Below are 19,611 nucleotides of genomic sequence, written 5' to 3'. Positions count from 1 at the left end.
ATGTAATTCTATGAGGAATTCAACGTTTATTTGATGAAGATTGGTTTCAAAATGGCTGAGATATCAAAAAAAGAGCGATTCTAATAAAGTGTGGGACCCACACTTTATTACAATTGCTTTGTTTTTATTCTTTATTCATTTTTTTTTTGATGTTTCAGGCATTCCAAACCCGATTTTCATCAAATAAACTGAATTCCTCTTAATGTGGTATGTTCTGTACTATATCATAAGTGTTTTCTTGGTATCTCACAAAAATATAAAAGCCCAATTCTCATCTCCACCAATACTGTACCATCCCTTTAAAAACTGGGGGGGGGGGGGGGGGGGACAAAAATCAACTCTGTCAAAACCAAAGGACGACCAGATACTTACTAGGATTTACAGCAACGAAATTCATAGGTAAAAGGGTCATGGCAACGCAGACTATATCCACTAATTTTGTGAGTTCAGCACTATAAAAATTTAACAAAAAATGAATTTGAAATCTGAAATTGAAAAACCTTCATACAATAATTACATCATTATATTGAGATAAATGCATGACAGCAAACCATGTATAGTTTTATCAGGGAGGTGGAAACGGACTGAAAAGTTACAGGCCCCTGTTCACATCTGAATCCACAAACAAATTAAAACAAAGAGGTCCTCATAAAAAGTGGGCCCAATTTTTTATTATGACAACTTTGTTTTTGGATATTTCAGCTATTTCGAAAGAATTTTCATCAAATAAACACTTAATTTCTCTTAAAATTAGGCCTAAATGATCTTTGGATATTTCATATAAAGTGGTTTCTAATTACCTCGCAAAAAAAGGAAAAAATTATAAACCTAAATCTTAATCTTAACCAAAACTATATTATCCCTTTAATTACCAGTATCTCTGCATGATGAAGACAGCTTGACCAAAGCACACACTGCTCATAGCATCAGACAACTCAACTGTAACTACATGGAAAACCCTCTGAAAAGTTCTTGAAAGCACAATTTACTCATTCACTATCATTATCATAGAACACTATCACAGTACCCACCCATGACTGCAGGACTGACACATTTATAAAAGTTCTTGTATAAGGGTAATTCCATGAAGTTGGGGCACAAAGTGTTACATTGTAGCATAACTCAATGCTAATCATGCTATACATATATTCTTTATAGGCTTTACATTTGTATTGAGACCGTACATTTTCCTGGAAATTTTGTGCCGTTCAGACTCAATTTTGATGTAGTTATCAAAAAAAAATGTAACGGTGTCCTGTAGCATCGTGATGTGTCCATGTAGCATCGTGATAGTTAAAATCTGGTCCTAAAAGACAAATTAATGCAATTAGCTTGACCAAAATTTGATATAATATGCATAATTACTAGATTAGTCAGATAGCTAAATATCTTAACTTCATTTTCCAGTTTTACTTTTACAAGAAAATTACACAATGTGTCACTATGCTACGCGGTGTCCACCAAATGTAACAAAAAAGGACACCGCGTAGCATCGTGATACATTTTGTAATTTTCTTTTAAAATTAAAACTGTGTACAGGAAATTTGATATATTTAGCTATCTGACTAATCTAGTAAATATGCATATTGCATCAAATTTTGGTCAAGCTAATTGCCATAATTTGTCTCTTAGGACCAAATGTTAAAATTTCACGATGCTACATGGACACGTCACGATGCTACAGGACACCGTTACATATTGTTTAATAACTTCATCAAAATTGAGTCTGAATGGCACAAAATTTCCAGGAAAATGTGTGGCCTCAATGCAAATGTAAAGCCTACAAACAATAAATGTATAGCATAATTAATATTGAGTTATGCTGAAATGTATTTTTCAAATATCACGATGCTACATGGACACTGCCCCAACTTCATGGAACTACCCGTAAGTGAATGGCCACAAAGTAGGCCATTCATCCATTCTGAGCATAGAAAGACTGGGGGGGGGGGGGGGGGGGGGGGAGGGGTGGAGGGAGATGTATTGGAGGCTCTTTGTGTACCATTCTTCCAATTGACAAATGGATCCATCCAGACTTTGGTTGCTGAATAAAGTGGGTTGGACAGATCCTAATTTGTTCATCAGGACACATGAATTGGTGACAGCTACCAGGTCTATTTGGCCAGAAATGCCCTCTTCCTTCCTGAACAGCTGGTCCATCCAAGACCACACACTGACCAACTGGGGCAGCCCCATCCCCATTCTTTCGGACACCACTGACATCACATACAGATGTGGCTGAAGATAGTAGACTTCTACATTTATGCTGCCATACCCCGCTACATAGCGATTGATCCATTTCAACTTGATGTACCATCAGGACTGAAGCCAAAACAGACTGATAATGATAATTATCATTCTTGCCATTATAATAGACATGATTTTGAGTTCAGTAAGTGCATTACTGAAATAATTTTTTTTTTCTATTATCATATGAACTACTGTACTCTCAGTACTTATCATTACATTGAGAGACAGAATATTATACAGGTATGTGTCAATGTAAGTTTTGTTTTGTTCTGCTTTGCTTTTTCATCAAGGTCTCAATGAAATTTGAAATTATTTGATTTAATACAAACACACACTTGGAAGGCAATGGTGACATTGTAAGAGTATTATACAAAGGCCTTTTTATAGGTAAATATCTTTTTCTACCTCTGAAGTTACTGAACTTTATTTAGCAACATGTTACACAATCAATAGCATGGTTCAAGGGAAAACGATTGCTAAAGTAAAATGGACATATTATGCTACAAGTCTCAACTGTTGGTTCTCGAGTTGAAATGTTGCATTCATCAGGATAATAAAACCCTCTTGCAAGACAAAAGCAACAAAAACATAATGTTTTTGGGTCTGTGACCCAGACTACACCACAAGTACTGTAGCTCTGTAGCTGGCAAAAGTGGGAGGAGTCTAACAGTGATGAAAAGTTTCAGCAAGCAGCCAATGGGAGAGCAGGGAACTCTCTGGTCCATCTAACACACTCAAACACACACACACACACACACACACACACACACACACGCACACACAGACACTCATGCATATGCAGGGCAAATATGTACGACATCTTGTATCATATTACACGACAAGGAAAGAGAGGGAGAGAGAGGGGAAAAAAAAGGGGGTTGGGGAGAAGAAAAGATATATCCCAGCTTGTAAAGTTGTAGTAAAGGGGGGTGGCCAGTAGAGTACCAGGACTGGTGGCTATTTCTTCAGAGTAGCTTCCACATTCTGCCCAGTAACTTGTGCTGGGAAGCTGTGAAAGTGATTCTCTCATGCCTGCATATCCTATCATACCATCTACAATTGTACCATCCCATGTCTGATTTTGAATCCTGAGCAGGGAGAGGGGAGAGAAAGGCATCCGCAATTTGAGAGAAATTGCATCATCAGTTTGACAGAGAGATAGGGCGAGAGCGGAAAATGGGAGTATGACCCGAGGAGAAAGGCAGATGTCTGGACTTTTGATTTTTGAATCGTTGCTGCAGAGACAGATGACCACCCTACAGTGACTTCTTGTCAACCTCCTTATGGATGTAGATGTATCCCATTCTGATATATTTCTAAAACAGACATTTGTCCCAAATGGTTATGAATCAGTTTGGAGCCACAACTAATTAGTTTCCATCACGGACATTGGGATGCAGCCTTGAACTTTCGTGCATCGCCGAGCTGACTGATCTTAATCTTTCCCCATCCCGGCTATACATCTCGATCAGATGTCATCACTCATTTCTTGCTGAAATTTCAAGCAAAAATACAGCAGAAATAACTCTTCAAATTTGGAGTAATGGTCCGACAAGAGCTGATGTATACAAACTGCTAGTACTGTTCTTCTTCTGCTGACTTCCAACAATCTTATTTTTGACGGTGTGACCCCCAGATTCAATATTTGCATGTAAGGACCACAAACGTACAAAACTTCTACAGTTTGTGCTACTCGATGCGGGGGTTGATGTACGGAGGGATGGATGTTCGGAGATTATCATTTTATGGAGTACAGGTGTAATTACTTGGAATAAACTTGTGCGTCATTGAGCCAATACAGCCTTCCCGTGCTGGAAGGCACGGAAGACATTTTTCAACTTGAACTCTCGTGTGTGTGCGGATAAAGCTATCGTCGATTTTCCCCTTCACTGGAGGGAAGGATTATCATTGCTGTGCCTTGGAGCAAACACTTGAAACATTCTTGGAATAATTCCTGCCGAACACTCGAAAGTTATTTTGGCAACGGCCAAAGAGTCCAATAATTTCTAGCATGCTCTGATCACCAAATAGGTGTTTAATGAATTTCCAAGCAACATATGAATGACACAAAATTGATATTTTCCGAGAGAATCCCAATAGCTGTCTAAAAATAATAAGTGTAAACTAAATTCCATCAAAAATATTTAGTGTTGAGTCAAATAGTCCTGTCAGTGGCATTCTTTGAAATGGTTTGATTTTTTTTTTAAGTGATTTACAGAGATCTTTTTTGTACTCGTAGACCTTCAACATATTCTTTCTTTTCTTTAAATTTCTGTGAGCTTATAAAAATATCATTGGAGGATTCAAGCCATGGAATATTATGCCAACTTGTACAATAGAAATTTGAAGTTGCAACACAACACCACTTCATAAAACTAAAAAGAGCATCTGTTGGAATTAGGGTCTCTCAGACACAATATTTTTGCATCAGCATCCTGGTCAGGGCAATTCTCTCCAGCCCCCCCCCCCCCCCCTCTTTTTTTTTTCTCTGACAAGACTTGGGAGTGTTTCCATGTGGACGGAAGTCATCACTGTGTTTGGATAACTGGACAATTGATAAGGGCCCTCTGTGCTTTGCAGGCTCCTGTCACCTCAGTCAGTTTGCAAAGGGGGTGGTCTACTGTGCTGTGCAACCAAACTGGATTAACATGATATCTGGATTAACTGCTCATATCTGGATTACAAAACCTCTGAGCTAGCAAGCTGGCTACAGCATGAAAAAGGAGATTTTGTGTTAGTCTTCCTTGTGTGTTCAGTTCTAACATCAGTGAAATACTGTGATGACTGAGTTGCATTTTTCTCTTCTTCTTTTTTTTTCCAATGGAATATATTTTTAACTGACACTCTCTTTACATTCAATTGCCAGTGGTGAGGATTAACTGTCTGTTATAGAGACAAAGACTGTAGTGCAAAAGAGAAGGCGGAAAAGGATAAAAAATGTCGCTTCTCCACTGCACCATATTTCTGCCCACTCTTATACTGTTTGTGATGTCATCTCATGTGGCAAGTGGGCAGGCTATCCCAATCGCCACTCTCCCTTCAAACAGGACTGTCAGAGCAGGGGACGCAGTCCTCCTGCCATGCATCTTGCGAGAATCGGACTTCTGCACTGTGTACTGGTACCGCATGGATCTGCAGACGTACTTCACCAAGAACGGGGAGCGCATGAGGGGCATACCGGAGCCGGCCGGAGAGCGTTACGAAATTGTGGGAGACACCTCGGTTGGTGATTTCACGCTCAGGATTTCGAACGCCAGCTCCTGGGACGCGGGCAAGTACCAGTGCGCATGCTACGCGAGCACCTACACAAATTCATACACGTCGCCTCCAGCAGTCGTCCGTGTGCTCGTTGCCCCTCCCGAGGAATACCCGCTATGTGAGCTGAGGAAAAGGCACGGCCTGCTTCTGCCTGGGGATGAGGTTGAGCTTGTGTGTACTTCGAACGGCGGTTTACCCAGCGTGCAGTTACAGTGGTTTGATGGGGAAATGGGGCTGGCTTCAGAGATGTCCTGGAATCAGAGGACAATCGCCAGGCATAAAACTATCATGCACCCTGGGAAGAATCTGTCCAACTACTATTGCAAAGCTAGCGGAGAAGCGTTAGTCGTTGCTCGCAAATGTTCGGTGGAGCCTGTTGCTGTCGCAACTCTGCCACCTGTCAAGATGGATTCAAGCATGCCAGCAAATTGGCAGGACATCCAGGGAGGAACACTGCCACTGACTGAGGGCCAGCACACATCCCAAGATATGATCGAACTCAGTTTCACATGCGGACCCAGTGTTAATTTGACGCGTGAAGTAAGCAATTTTACCTGGTATGTAAATAACAACCCTGTGCGGCCAGGCATGTTGGGCTTTGTACTGGAGAACAATGGACGAACACTTCGTGTGACAGATCTATCCATCCTCCAAAGTTCATTGGACGTTGAAATTGTGTGTGAACTGTCAAACAATGGCTGGGCTGTCACTAACAGCAGCACTGTTGTTAGTTTGGGGGGTAATGGCATTGCCCCACCCACAGAGTCTGGACCAACAACCGTAACAACGGGTCCTGTTCGCATCAAGCCAGAGGAGCCCGATATTTTTGTTCACAAACACCCGAACAAGAGGCGAATGTGGCCAATATGGCTGCTGATCATCTGCGTTCTCATGTCCCTGTTCTTGCTCATTCTCCTCGCGATATATGCACCTGTCATTTGCGGCTGCCGAAAGAAAGCCAAGAAAGCCCACGCCCAATGCCACCACACGACCACCAAGTCTGGGGCCCGGATCTCAGAATTTCACTACACTCACTCCCAGGGATGTAGCACCTTGCGCACCTCCAGTGAAACTCTCAATGTCTACGAATTGCCGGACAGCGAGCGAGGGGTGCCTGATCAGCAGAGGCAACAGGTGCAAGCAACCTTGCATGTTGTGGTTCACTCCGCCAACCACTCCGCCAATCACGTGGTCAATGAGCAGCCCGTCATATCGACTGCCGAGACGATTGTTTCATCTGATTACGGCACCGAGAACTGCCTAGCGACGTCGTCCCCTCAGGCTGTGAGCAACTACTACCACCCGGATCTCAGTCACTACCAAAAGGTGCGGCCCGGGGCCCGCCCCGCGAATTGCATCTCCTCCGTGCCGGCCTCGCCCAAACCCCAGCCGCCCCAGCGCAAGGACTCGCTGGAGCCGCACTACCAGCACCCGCGATCGCACACGTGCTGCATGAACCAGACATGGGGACACAACATGCGGCATGGGACACCGGTCTGTCGCCTCGCCTCGGCAACGCTATCTTCGCAGCCCGACGTGACGGAGGGGTGCTACATCAGAACACTGCCGCATCCACCGAACGAGGTGAAGCAAGCTAGATTGGTGTATGTTGAGGGTGGCTCAAGAGATCAAAATGGAAATGGGAAAGTCTGTGCTGAACTCCCTGTAGAGGACCCGGACAATATCTACGATCCAGACAATATTTACGAAAATATAGCAGGGGAGGACGATCATGTCAACAAACATACACTTGTATGACATATTTGATGTGGCATATCACTCATTTACGAGTATGTGATTCTCTTCGTGTTTTTTTTCTTTCTGTTGCAACCAGTAGTATTTGTTGTGATCTGTGTTATAACTCAAATTTTCACAATTCAGTAATTGTGTATCACAAGTGTTGCAATGTTCTATACTCAATGAATATCTGTATGCTTTCATATTCATATTACAGGTGCTAACTATTACTCTTACATGAATATATTCTAAGTACAGTATATGTATATACTGGTCAAGATCTGTCTAATGTTACTTGTTATCATCAGCCATTATTACTACTATGGGGTAATTTCAGAATTAGTATCCACATAGATACTACATATATCAAATTTGGACCTTTTAGTTCCATCTGTGGGTAATGTAAAACAATATGGACGTGTATCATCAACTATTTCAAAAAGTTTGTCAGCAGATGTTGAAGAAAGTGTTGGTCCATATACACCCTGGGTTGAATATGGGTGTAAGATGAACTGCATCAACTATTTAGACAAGGTATTCATATTTTGGTTATTTTGTTTGTTTGTTTGTTGTAGTTTTTTTGTGAGGGGATAGTTAGTCTGGTGTGTCCAAATACCCAAGAGTTCCTTGCACTCACTAGACATCAAGACGACCATTCAGACACGACCATTCAGACTGTAGGGATAAGGTGGATCAAAGACGAATCCCCGAGTTCATATCGTTAATTACTTTGAGGTCCAAAAGGGATGGCAGCATCTGTCTGTCTGTTTGTGTGTTCATTAGTCAGAATTTAATTTTCTTTGCCCTCGCTGCACTGACAGGAATCAAGCAATGGGGTGGATAATCACCAACTTATCATCAGCTGAGAAGCAGAAGGGTGCTATTGGGCTCTAAGATTTGAGTTTGGATAAAAAGGAAACAATTAATTGTCATGAAATTTAAAAAAAAAAGTGTAGTAAATCAAAAGTGGGTAGATTTATATATTATGCAATGTTCAAAATATCCATTACAGGGTTATATAGTGCTCAGTGTGGTAAGGATTTTAAAAATCTACTAAAAATGAAAATAATTCAAAATTGATAACACCATGATGTATAGGAGATATGAAGCTCCAAAATGTGATGTACCAATAATTTACTACCCCAAAAAATTGTGATAAAGGCCTTCTGGTTCTCAGCTGACGATAATACTGTATAGGCCTACGCCAAAAATTTTGTGAGGTTTTTATTTTCGCGAATTTCGCGAGTCAGGTGCTATTCGCGAAATTAAAGACATGCGAAAAAATTGACTCTGATCCCGATGCGAAAGTGACGTACACGTGTACATCTCTCCGTTCAATACAGGCCTCCACGATCACGAATTTTTAAACCACTCGCGAAATTGTCGGGAAGTCCCGATTCGTGAAAATTTAGACTCACGAAATATATGGCGTATACAGAATATCATGTCAGAGCCATCCATATGCACACTTCCACAGAAATACAGTGTTTCAGTGTCACATATGGCATAAAGACTGATCAGTTAGTATTGTATAAAACTTAAAGGAGCAATCTGGTTTCCTAGCATAACCCATTTGTGAATCAACTAAAATTTTGATTCAAATGTCCGTACTAAATTCTTCACACAGAAATTGAAGATGACGTAACATGAGGTATTCCAAACTCATAGTGAAAATCATTGCAATATCTGTAATTGCACATTTTGACTGCATCCAAACCATGCTATGTAGGGCATCTTGGAAGAATAATCGTATACAAAAGAATATGTTACGCTGGGTATAGGAGCGAAGATAACTTTGGCCTGCCCGAGTCTATTGCATGTACCAGGGTGGTCCACAACTTGAAATTTTAGCATGTTGTAAGCTCAGAATCTGAGAATATTGCAGAAATTGAATATGCGCGGAGCGCACATGATGAGTACGTAGTACGCAATATTTTGCTGCTTATCTCTCTTTGTGCTGCTTACATTCAATGTTCTCTCTCATGTTTTGCACTCAAATATCTAAAGTACCTGGTAGTTTGATGTTTCTTATGTTATGCACATGTTTTGCACATTTTTGAATACTTTTACTTTGAGCTTGTTGCAAATTCTTAAGGATGTTGCATAGCATGTTGCTGGCTTTTTAGGATGTTGCACAAGAATTTTAGCATGTTGCAGCGACATGCTAAAACCCCTCGTGGACCACCCTGATGTACAGTGTGTTAAAATGTAATTGTAAGGCCAAGGTCTTAAATCTATACAGGAGAAACAGGGAATGGCAGGATGCAGACTATTTTTGTTTTAAATTATGTAAGTTCCATACTGATGGTGCTTTCACGAATAATTTACACTGATTATGATGTGTATTTTAAATGTGAAAATCCTTCCAACTTACGTAAATTAAACTTGAAGACATACGTTGTACCAATGTATGTTTATAACTATCCAGGGTAGAAACTTTAGTCAACTTTCAGTAGCAATTTTTTGACTTGTGCGAGGTCGACTGTAATAGGGAACAAAAGAATTTGTTTTTCTTGTTGGGTCTATTAAGGAAGGTATTGGTCATAGCAGATGTAGCATTGTATTGGACATCTTCAATACATTTTTATGTAAATGGTGGAGGCCCATTCCTGGAGGAAAGTTTATATGTAACAATACACTAGCTGTTGACACTGATTTAAGCCACATCCAAGGTCTTATAGACCCGCTCATTCTGTCAGGACTGTGTCAGCAATGACAGATGTTTGAATCAGTGATCATTGACCCCATGTTACTCGAGCTTCGTCCCCCACTCGGATTAGGGGGTGTGGGTTTTGAGGTTACAACCTCACTTGGCAATGTTGTAAAAGGTCAGTCATCCTTTGTTTTGTGGGCAGCAACAGTTGTTGGACATTGTGGACAGCTATTAAGTTCAGGTAACTCTGGGGGTACATTTCATATCAAATGGTGCGGGAGACAATTTTAAAGGTTCTTTTTCCATACACGGCACATGATGCATATGTCTAATTCCTCCTAATTTTCCCCAAGTTCTGTCGGCTAACAAGTGTCACATGTTTGCTCTAAGAATGACGTGTTCATATTTTACTAACTTTTAGTGACAACTTCTTGTTCACTTTCCTGTTGATTTGTATCCCCTTCCCCTCCCCCTTCCCCCCCCCCAAAAAAAAAGGTTTCACAGCTGTCTTTCATTATCAGGCGAATTTCACTTCATTCAGGATTTAAATCAGGGCAGCAAATGTGCTGAATTATACATCTACAATAGAGAAGTAATGGATTTTTTATTGAATGTGTTATGATCAGTTTGTTCTGATATTGCTGCCTCCATATCTGAGTTTGAAAGCTTGCGATAAATTGATGCTTCTCAACCGAATGTATTTATGTATTACAATCGATAATTTTTTTGAAAAGTGTAAGATAAATTTTTAAGGATTAAGAATGCTTTTGAAAAAAAAAAAGAAGAAGAAGAAAGCAGATTTAGGGAAATGAATTGTACCATCGGAGAAGTTGTAAAATATTTGTTTCATGTTTGTCTGATTTTTTTTTTCTGTAATCAGTGCACTATTTCATTGAACAATTATGTACACATTTGTATTCATCTCACAGGAAATGTATCATCCCTAAATAATTTTTATAATGGGCTCATTTACGGGTTCATCATACCTCTGCAAATAAGCTATGTTGCTCACTGCTAAGTTCACCTAAAGTTCTATTATTTGTTTTGGTCACATTGCAAGACTGTCACGAGTTATCATCTTTTTGACATGGGTTTTGAAATCCTGCAAGTGAGTGAAATAGATATTGTACATTCTTTAATTCTGTATATTAATGTGTATAATTTATTGACTCAAATAATTATTAATTTTGTGTCTTATAAAAATGCATCCTTTTGCATTCTCCAAGAGTCTTTTTTTTTTTTCCTGGATGCAAGCGTTGATTTGAATAATGCATTGTCTATTTGTAGTGTGCCTATCAGCGCATTGTAGTCAACTTCACAAACACTACTGTACAAGAAATACAGGCACTCACCTGACAAAGTTAGTTAAAAAGTGGACTCTCAATATAGGGAGGGAAAAAAATATGTTGGGAGCAGTGAAATCACTTTGTAGAATTTTGTTCTAATGTGTGAGAAAAAAAACCCCACCAAGTTAGACAGAAAGATAAGCTGAATGTTGGGGCAGGAGAAATTACCTAATACAGTGGAAACTCGATATAACGAGATGGTCGGGACCGAGTCATTTTCCTCGTTATAGCCGATATCTCGTTATATCAGTAGGCATAAAAGAAGGCATAAAATAATGACATTAATTTGCACATGTGGGACTACCCATCATATTTCAATCAATACTGAAAACTTGATATTGTGTGTGAGGGAATTACTCACCTTTATGGGATGGGTAAGAAGATGTTTTTGCCAAGGAAATCCAATATCAAGAATGTGTTTCTTATTAATTGTAGATGTTTGAATTTGTAAATTTATATAGCTTGCGATTGTATCAAGATCGTCTGTGGATTGGTATGTGCATGGTTATCGTATGGGTGTGTGTTGTGTGGAAAGCTTGAATATGATCTGCACAATGCTGTGTGTGTATGTGACACATTCTGTATGTACATTATGACTGCGTGTGTGTGAAGACGGGGAATTCCCTAAGTAGAAGGCCAATCACAGCATCAGATTGCCTCACACCTGCCAAACATCATGATGATGTCATGTATACATATGGCCGTCCCACCACATTTTCTGCATGTATCAGTGTGCGTGCACACACACACTTCACACCTACAACATGCAGTGCTAGCTTGAGTGCATTGAAGAAAATGATTATGTGTATACAAGACAGTTTTTGGCGCATCAAGCTTTACAATCTCGGAAGATGATAGCACAGGCGAAGTAAAGCTTTACCGAAGGCATCTTGCTTTACCTCGCTATAGCAGGGTTGATTTACTATGTTTTTCTTTGTTTGGAAGTCACAAAATTTATCTCGTTATAGCAGTTATTTCGTTATAGCCGATCTCGCTATAAGAGTAGCATTTTACATAGACTTGTGTGGAAGGAAATTTGGGACCGAGAAAATGTCCTCGTTATAACCGATATCTCGTTATAGCAGTGTTCGTTATACCGAGTTTCCCCTGTAGTTTTATTGAAAGAATTACTGTTCTTTATGACGGGAGTCCTCAGCATCACAGCCAACTTTGAATAAAGGTCACTTTGCATATTTGAAGGCTACTAAGACCAGAGAATGTGCATCAATATAAAGGTAATATTTTGGTTTTCACATCTAGCTCATTTTCATATTTGGTTTGGGAAAAATTTTATTTTGACTCTGGCAGACTACAACTTGATGTACTTTGACTTGAAGAGCACAAAGTTGATTGTGAAGTGTGTCAGGCTGAATATCATGGATGAAGTCATCAGAGTGCATTCTCTGATATTCTCTACCTGTTTTATTTTTTATTTTTTTCCTCTTTCTCTCTCACACTTTCCCAAGTTTTGTATGTAAATACTCACTTCTGCCAAAGATATCTGTTATGCCATTTTATGCATGCCTGGTTGTAAATAAAGATCAAGATTTGTAGTCGAACAAAGAGAAAGAGTGTAATTATGAGGTATCCTTTTGGCTGACCATGATGCATGGTTTAGAGTGGAGGAAGATGAAAGAATACAGCTGTGCAGTTAAATGTACATGATAGGTGCTTTACAGAAACTAATTGAACGGTGCTGACCAAATATGTCCAAGTGGGCATACAACCAATGTGTTGATATTAATTTGTGAGTGCATGTGTTTGTACTGTATAAGTGTATGTGTGTGTGTGTGTGTGTGTGTGTGTGTGTGTGTGTGTGTGTGTGTGTGTGTGCCTACTTGTGTGTAAATGTGTGCATTTGTAAATGTGTATGCATTTGTCAATGTGCAAATGATGTGCGTGTGCATGTGACTGAATATATTTTAACCAGAGCCAATATCCCACATATTATATGATATTCTGGATTGTTATAAGCATGTCCTGGCTTTTCGTGAGAGTATTGAGGTGTACTCCCCATTTAACAATTTGCAAACATGTCGCAAGCTATGATGTTAGGTGTAGGGAAAAGGGAATCCTCCTTCCAGAAATCTGATGAGAAATACAAGATGACATGACAACACCAGCTCTAATTTCTCATTACTACACTCACTTGCTAACAACCCAGTGATACAGTTTTGGACACCTGTAGATCATTGTCCAACAATGACTCTCACAGTATTTCCACAGTGACCACAAGCTGTGTCAACATCATAAAGAGCAGCCAAACATTTCACAACTACTTGTACAATACATGTACATCAGACATTTCAGTTTGGCACAGTGGCAATAGTATGAAGTCATTTATAATAATAACAGCCTGACTTTTATTGCTTTACAAACTTTTTTTTTTCTTTTTCCAATTTAAGAAATGCATTCATAAAAAGTTTTTACAAAGAAGTGACCTGTTTACTGTGTATGAATGTAGCCCATCAACATCAAGAGCCACATTCTGCCAGAGCTTTTGTGGTCACTCTCCCCCAGTAATCTGTCTGTTGTAGGCTTTTGTGCGATTTCGGCATATCTTCTTGGTTTGTACTAACAGCGTCCATCTGACTGATTCCCACATGCTTGTGAAATGTAGGTATTGATTTAAATGTGATAGTTATACATGTATCTCATTATAATACTATTACTACTACTAATAATAATAATAATACTAATAATAATATATTAATAGTAATAGTAATAATAATAATAATAATAATAATGATAATAATAACTCTTATCATTATTATTATCACTATTATATAATTATTATTATCATTATTATTATTATCATTACTATTAGTATTATTATTACTATTATTATCATCATCATCATCATCATCATTATCATTATTCATTACTATTACTATTACTATTTATATTACTATTACAATTACTATTATTATCATTTATTCAACTAGGTAAAGAGCATGGGGCTACATATCATAAAAATTACAAATGTGAAATAAAAACCAGACTGAACACTGCAGAGGGATACACAGCACTGTACATGTTTAAATTACATTTTTCAGAAACGATGCTCTGGGAAAAATTAAACAGCTTGGCTCAAGAGAAAGCTTCTTCCAACCACTAGTATATTTTTTATTCAACCATCTCATTTAACCTCTGACAACTGCCCTGCATTAGACAACAATTTATTATTTTAAAAGAAGTGATCCAAAGGCTAAGAGGAGTTAAAGGATTTGGTTCAGTGAAGTGGGTCTCCTTTGGAGTATTAAAGTGCATCGCAGCCCCAGAGAGGACACGATTTACGCACCCTTAGCACTGGATACTGGTTCCTTGATAGACAGGGCCAACTCCGTACAAGCGTCTCATTGCCCTGGGGGGAGCGGAGGGATTTTGTAAGGCAATTCAGAGATGCCATTACCCTGACAGCATGAACAATGACCTACATTGTTGGCCGAGGAGGGTTAGTGTAACCTTACCCTGGCAATGCCAGCAGGAGAACAAATGTGTGGGACTGTTGTTCCAGTAATTTGCTCTGCCCTTAATAAAGGTGTGACTTTGCGGTGGATGATCTGTCAAGCACAGGTAGAAGGCCAAGACCCCCCTAAAAAGAGACCACTTAACATGGCATGAGATTTATAGCATGGTACCCCCCCCCTTTCTTTTGTGTGTGTGTGTGTGTAATACATGCATGTACCCTTATATGAGTAATGCGACAATGAACAAGCTCTCTTTGTTGAAGCGTTGCAAGTGGATCTTACACAAGACCACACCAAACTACAAATCCAAACAAGGTTGTCAACTTGTGATCCGACACCTACAGGCTATCTAGGTTATGATTAAAGAGCTCATAGACCAGAGCAGACAGGTGAATGATTGCTACAATTTGTAGAGAAATAATGACAGACCAATAAAAGGAGTTGCTTTCAAAGAATCAAACGAGAAGCAAGAAATGAAATCCAATAACATAAAGCTGAATATCAATACACTTTCACTTCTCCTTTTTTTTTTCAAACTCTTGTGAGCTTCTCCTGAAAAGTGAAGGCCTGTGTTTTCTTCAGTTACTGTTTTGTCACATACCCCTTCATTATTTCTGGAGTTCTAGACAAATAAACCCTCTAAACCCCACCACTTCACAGTAGCACTGACATAGTAGATAAAGAAGTTGCCAATGACGCTGATTAGGTTAAAGGGACTTCCAAGTTATTAGTGCATGGGTCTTGCATCAGGCCAAATATTAAAGACATGCTGAAGAAGTTCTCTCCCCTTACCCCCTACTCCTCCCTCTCTTCCCCCTTCTATCTTTCCCTCTATCTATCTATCTATCTATCTATCTATCCATTTATTCATTTATCTATCTATCTCTTGCTATCTATCCATTTATTTATCTATCTATCTCTCTATCTATCCATTTATTTATCTATCTGTCTATCCATTTATCTATCTATCAATCTATCTGTCTATCCATTTATTTATCTATCAATCTATCTATCTATTTATTTATTCATTTATTTATCTATCTATTCATCTATCCATTTATCTATCTATCTATCCATCTATCCATCTATTTATCTATTTATCTATCTATCTATCTATCTATCTATCTACACAACTTGTATCAATCTATCGATCTATCTATCTATTTATCTATCTATCTATCAATACAGTGTAAAATGTATATATCTGTCTACGGGCGATCTATCCATCCATCTTTCTCTCTGCCTTTTTTTCCTCCTCTTCATGTTTCCATCTTCTTCCTTTTTTTTTCTTTGTCTAATGTTTCTTCTTTCAAAGTGAAAGAATTACTGAATTAGATTCTACAGCAGCAATGTACATCATCAACCTTGATTCACTCAGACAATGTGACAGTTTTAGATTGATTACCTTCATTTCTTTTTCACCATTGGTGACTAGTATTTTACTCTTCCAAAGATCTTTACCAAGATGTATTACATTAAAATTTCATTAGCTGTTGCTTCAGATCATCATTCTCCACATGGACACATGTCCTGACATTAATTTGCCACCCAGTACAACCCGGCATGATTGTAACGCACATCAGAACGCCACTGTCTCGAGTCTGCGCAGGGCAACCTTAGTTAAAGGCGTATTCCAATTTACATTTTGCATAAAAATTTCACAACATGCAATAATACAGTTGCACAAATTTTAAATTGATAGTGTAATGTATAGATCTGTGGAATTTATTCTAGTCCATGAACAGATAAACAAAAACTCTGAAAAAAATATTAAAAATACACTGAACAAGGATGATGACATTGGAGGCTCACATATATTCCAATATAAAATATGTAACAAGTTCATCTGTGTAGAATTTATGCATGTCTTCTTCTTTAGTTCCTCTTCCTTGAGAACCCAACTATGCATTGTTTAATATGAAGCTGCCAAGTCTTTATCCCCGTTCATTGTGATTTGTTATGAATTTTGAAAATACTCTCATTCCTCATCCCAGCCACTATAAATTCTGAAATTCTGTACCCAGTATGACCAATTTATCTAGATACTCAAAAAGTGCAAAAGTCTGAAATCATCCGGAGGTCTCCTTTAATAATCCCTGGCACTGAACTGGTGGCCTTCTTTTCAGAAGAGCAGAAACCATGACAACACAAGTTTGGGTGCTGCTTACTGGAGCACATCAGCCCCACATGTTCTTGCATTCATTTCCATTATTAATGACAGTGTCAAGGCAAAAATCGTTGGGGAAAAAAATAGTTTGATATCTTAAAGCCTTGAATCTCATGTCTGCAGCTGGTCAAAAGTGACTCAAAACCAGTCTCATGTTCACTTTTTGGTAGATAAGTTCCAGGTTTGTTTCTTTGTTTCTTCTTTTGCATGTATTTTCAATCTGCTTTTACTTCTTTGTTTGATTATAAATGATGTACACTGTAAGTGTACATGACACATATGCACATTTTTTGTAATCGAACACCAAGTGAAAGTGAATATCGTTATCTGGGACGCTTATTCCATTCTTGCGGAAGGTTATGAAGTTCAGTGCTGTAAGTATCAAACTAATGACACACCTAATTTCCACTGTATATTTTTTTTTTCCTTGTCAATACATAGAAGCTTACTGCATTGCACATCAATAAACACTATCAAATTATTTTAAAAAGATGGCATGCCCTGACCTATCCTGTTGTTCTTTACAGCAAAATACTTAAGAGTGCTTTACAAACAATCAAATCAAATGTCAACTGTAAGACTCTTCTAGAGTATGTCAAGTTCACCTTGGTTTGTCAAGTTCATCTTGACTGAGTAGGGCCCAATGCCTCCATGCTCTTTCAGTGGTCCATGGACAGTCAAGAGTTCAATGGTGCCACAGCACCTGTAAACATGCTCGATCAGACCTACAGACCAACACACTCCCTCCTCTCTCTCCATCTGACCCCCCCCCCTTCTTTCTTTTGCAATATTGCATAGGAAAGACTGTAAGTGAAAAATAAGCAAGAGACTTCAATGCCTAGCTGTGCTCTCAAGTGCAGACCATTACAAATTGTCGATATCTTCATCATCATCACCACCATCATCATCACCATCATCATCATCATCATCATCATCAACCCCAACCCCCCCCCCCCCCCCCCCCCGTGGGTATAGATACACTTTATAATCAGAGGTCAATGGATCCACACTCTCCTATGTACACAAAGCCACAGATGGACATCATGATCATCGCCTGAATCTTTCTTAACCCCCCCCCCCCCCTCCCTATCCCTGACCCCATCATCTGACTTTGATAAGGTACAAGATGTCTTCCTCTAAGCCCATCAGTAGCAAACAAGCCCAGGCCCTTCCAGGAAAAGAGCATCCTCTATAATCCCCCTTAATAGACACAATGACGACAAGACTATACCGTATTGCAGTCACCACAGCTACAATGTACCTCGGTGTATGCCCACACTGTAGCATCCAGTATCATGTCGTAATATATCCAGGCTCGTTTCTTTCATTCCAGAGTTAATGCTTGAATTAATTAAGAAATTTATGCATTCTCTGCAATCACTTGCAATCTTGGGAAATGATACGTAGGTGATACCACCAGCAAAACTGTTCTTATGGGACTTTATCTTTATCGTCAAGAATCAATAAATCTGGTACACAAATGTCAGAAAAGAAAAATCAAAATCAAAGCAAAACCATCCGAGATACAAATCAGAGAGAGAGACTAAATATGATTATGTACCATGACATCATACGTGTACTGAAGTAAGACAACTGTTGCAAAATAGGGCACATGGGGGCGCTCTTGCAATATTGGATATCTATTCAGTTGAGACGGTTGTTCACACAGCAGCCTCAAATGTTTGCTGTGTGAAAAACCATCACAATAACACACTGACTAGTATCTGATGTCATTTTGGTATGAGAAAACCACTCGCCACCACTTGCACAATACATTTGAGGGGACTGAATTGAGGGACAGTACTAGTGACATGACGCATATAAAAGCTTTAACTGGCATTACAGGCAATCACACAAAAATCATGAGAATGCAGGTGATCTTTGTTGCATCCAAACACATATTGATAAATTTACAGTATTCTTCATAGAACAACAATACAGAAGCAACAACAAAGCAATCCAGCAACTTCTGACACACGCGTGGAACAGCATCCTGGGTGAGAAAATCCGAACAACATTGTAAGATACATCAGTATAAACACAAACACAAACACATACACAGACACACACACATGCACACACAATTACACTCAGAGACGATCAAAGAAACATGGATGAACTAGATGAGGCAGTCAAAATAGGAACAAAATATACAATATAACGAAACCCTGGATCTTGTACACTATCTTTGGGAAGTCTTGTCATCACGGCTGGAGGAACGCACTCTAACTGCACTTCAACTTTATCCATGGTTAGTCGGCAACCACAGATATTAATGTATGATTTCAATAGCACCTGAGCGCATGCAAACGCTGAAGTTGATAGCTTGAATGCTTAATCCATGAGGCCAAGCCAGGTGGGTTTAAGCTAAATTCCATGATACTGTAGTTACTGCATGCACACTACTCCTACTGATGCACGATAAGACATGTGTGTTCTCTGTTTCATACACGCGTAGAATGGGGACAATCTTCTTTCCAGAAATCCATTTTTTAAAATAATCTTTTAATACCTGATGGCAAATTGACTAGATGCATTTCCTTTTGGCTTGCCATAGACTAAAGCTATGCATCCAGTACTACAAAACCATGCATCCAGTAATTGCATGGCAAAAGTACTGGATGCAAGGTTTTCCAGCGAATATAGTGTAGGCGTCCCTTACTGAGCACATTACAAACACTTGCGTAGAGCGTGAACATTTGCTACAAGTGCGCCAACTCTTGTTACAAG

General features: G+C 39.2%; 1 protein-coding gene across 1 annotated transcript; it reads left to right on the top strand.

The window, feature by feature from the left end:
* Positions 1-5,068: 5,068 nt before the first annotated feature.
* LOC139740304 (uncharacterized) lies at positions 5,069-7,266 on the top strand. Its single transcript, XM_071650889.1, has one exon. The coding sequence runs from the start codon at positions 5,188-5,190 to the stop codon at positions 7,264-7,266; it is 2,079 nt and encodes a 692-aa protein (XP_071506990.1). The 5' UTR covers positions 5,069-5,187.
* The last annotated feature ends 12,345 nt before the right edge of the window (positions 7,267-19,611 follow it).

The sequence above is a fragment of the Diadema antillarum genome, unplaced genomic scaffold, assembly GCF_040938485.1.
Source record: "Diadema antillarum isolate AM-2024a unplaced genomic scaffold, OU_Dant_1.0 seq00000846_RagTag, whole genome shotgun sequence".
Lineage (NCBI taxonomy): Eukaryota > Metazoa > Echinodermata > Echinoidea > Diadematoida > Diadematidae > Diadema > Diadema antillarum.
The sequence above is the reverse complement of the archived record's forward strand: the minus strand, read 5'-3'. Positions and strand labels throughout refer to the sequence as shown.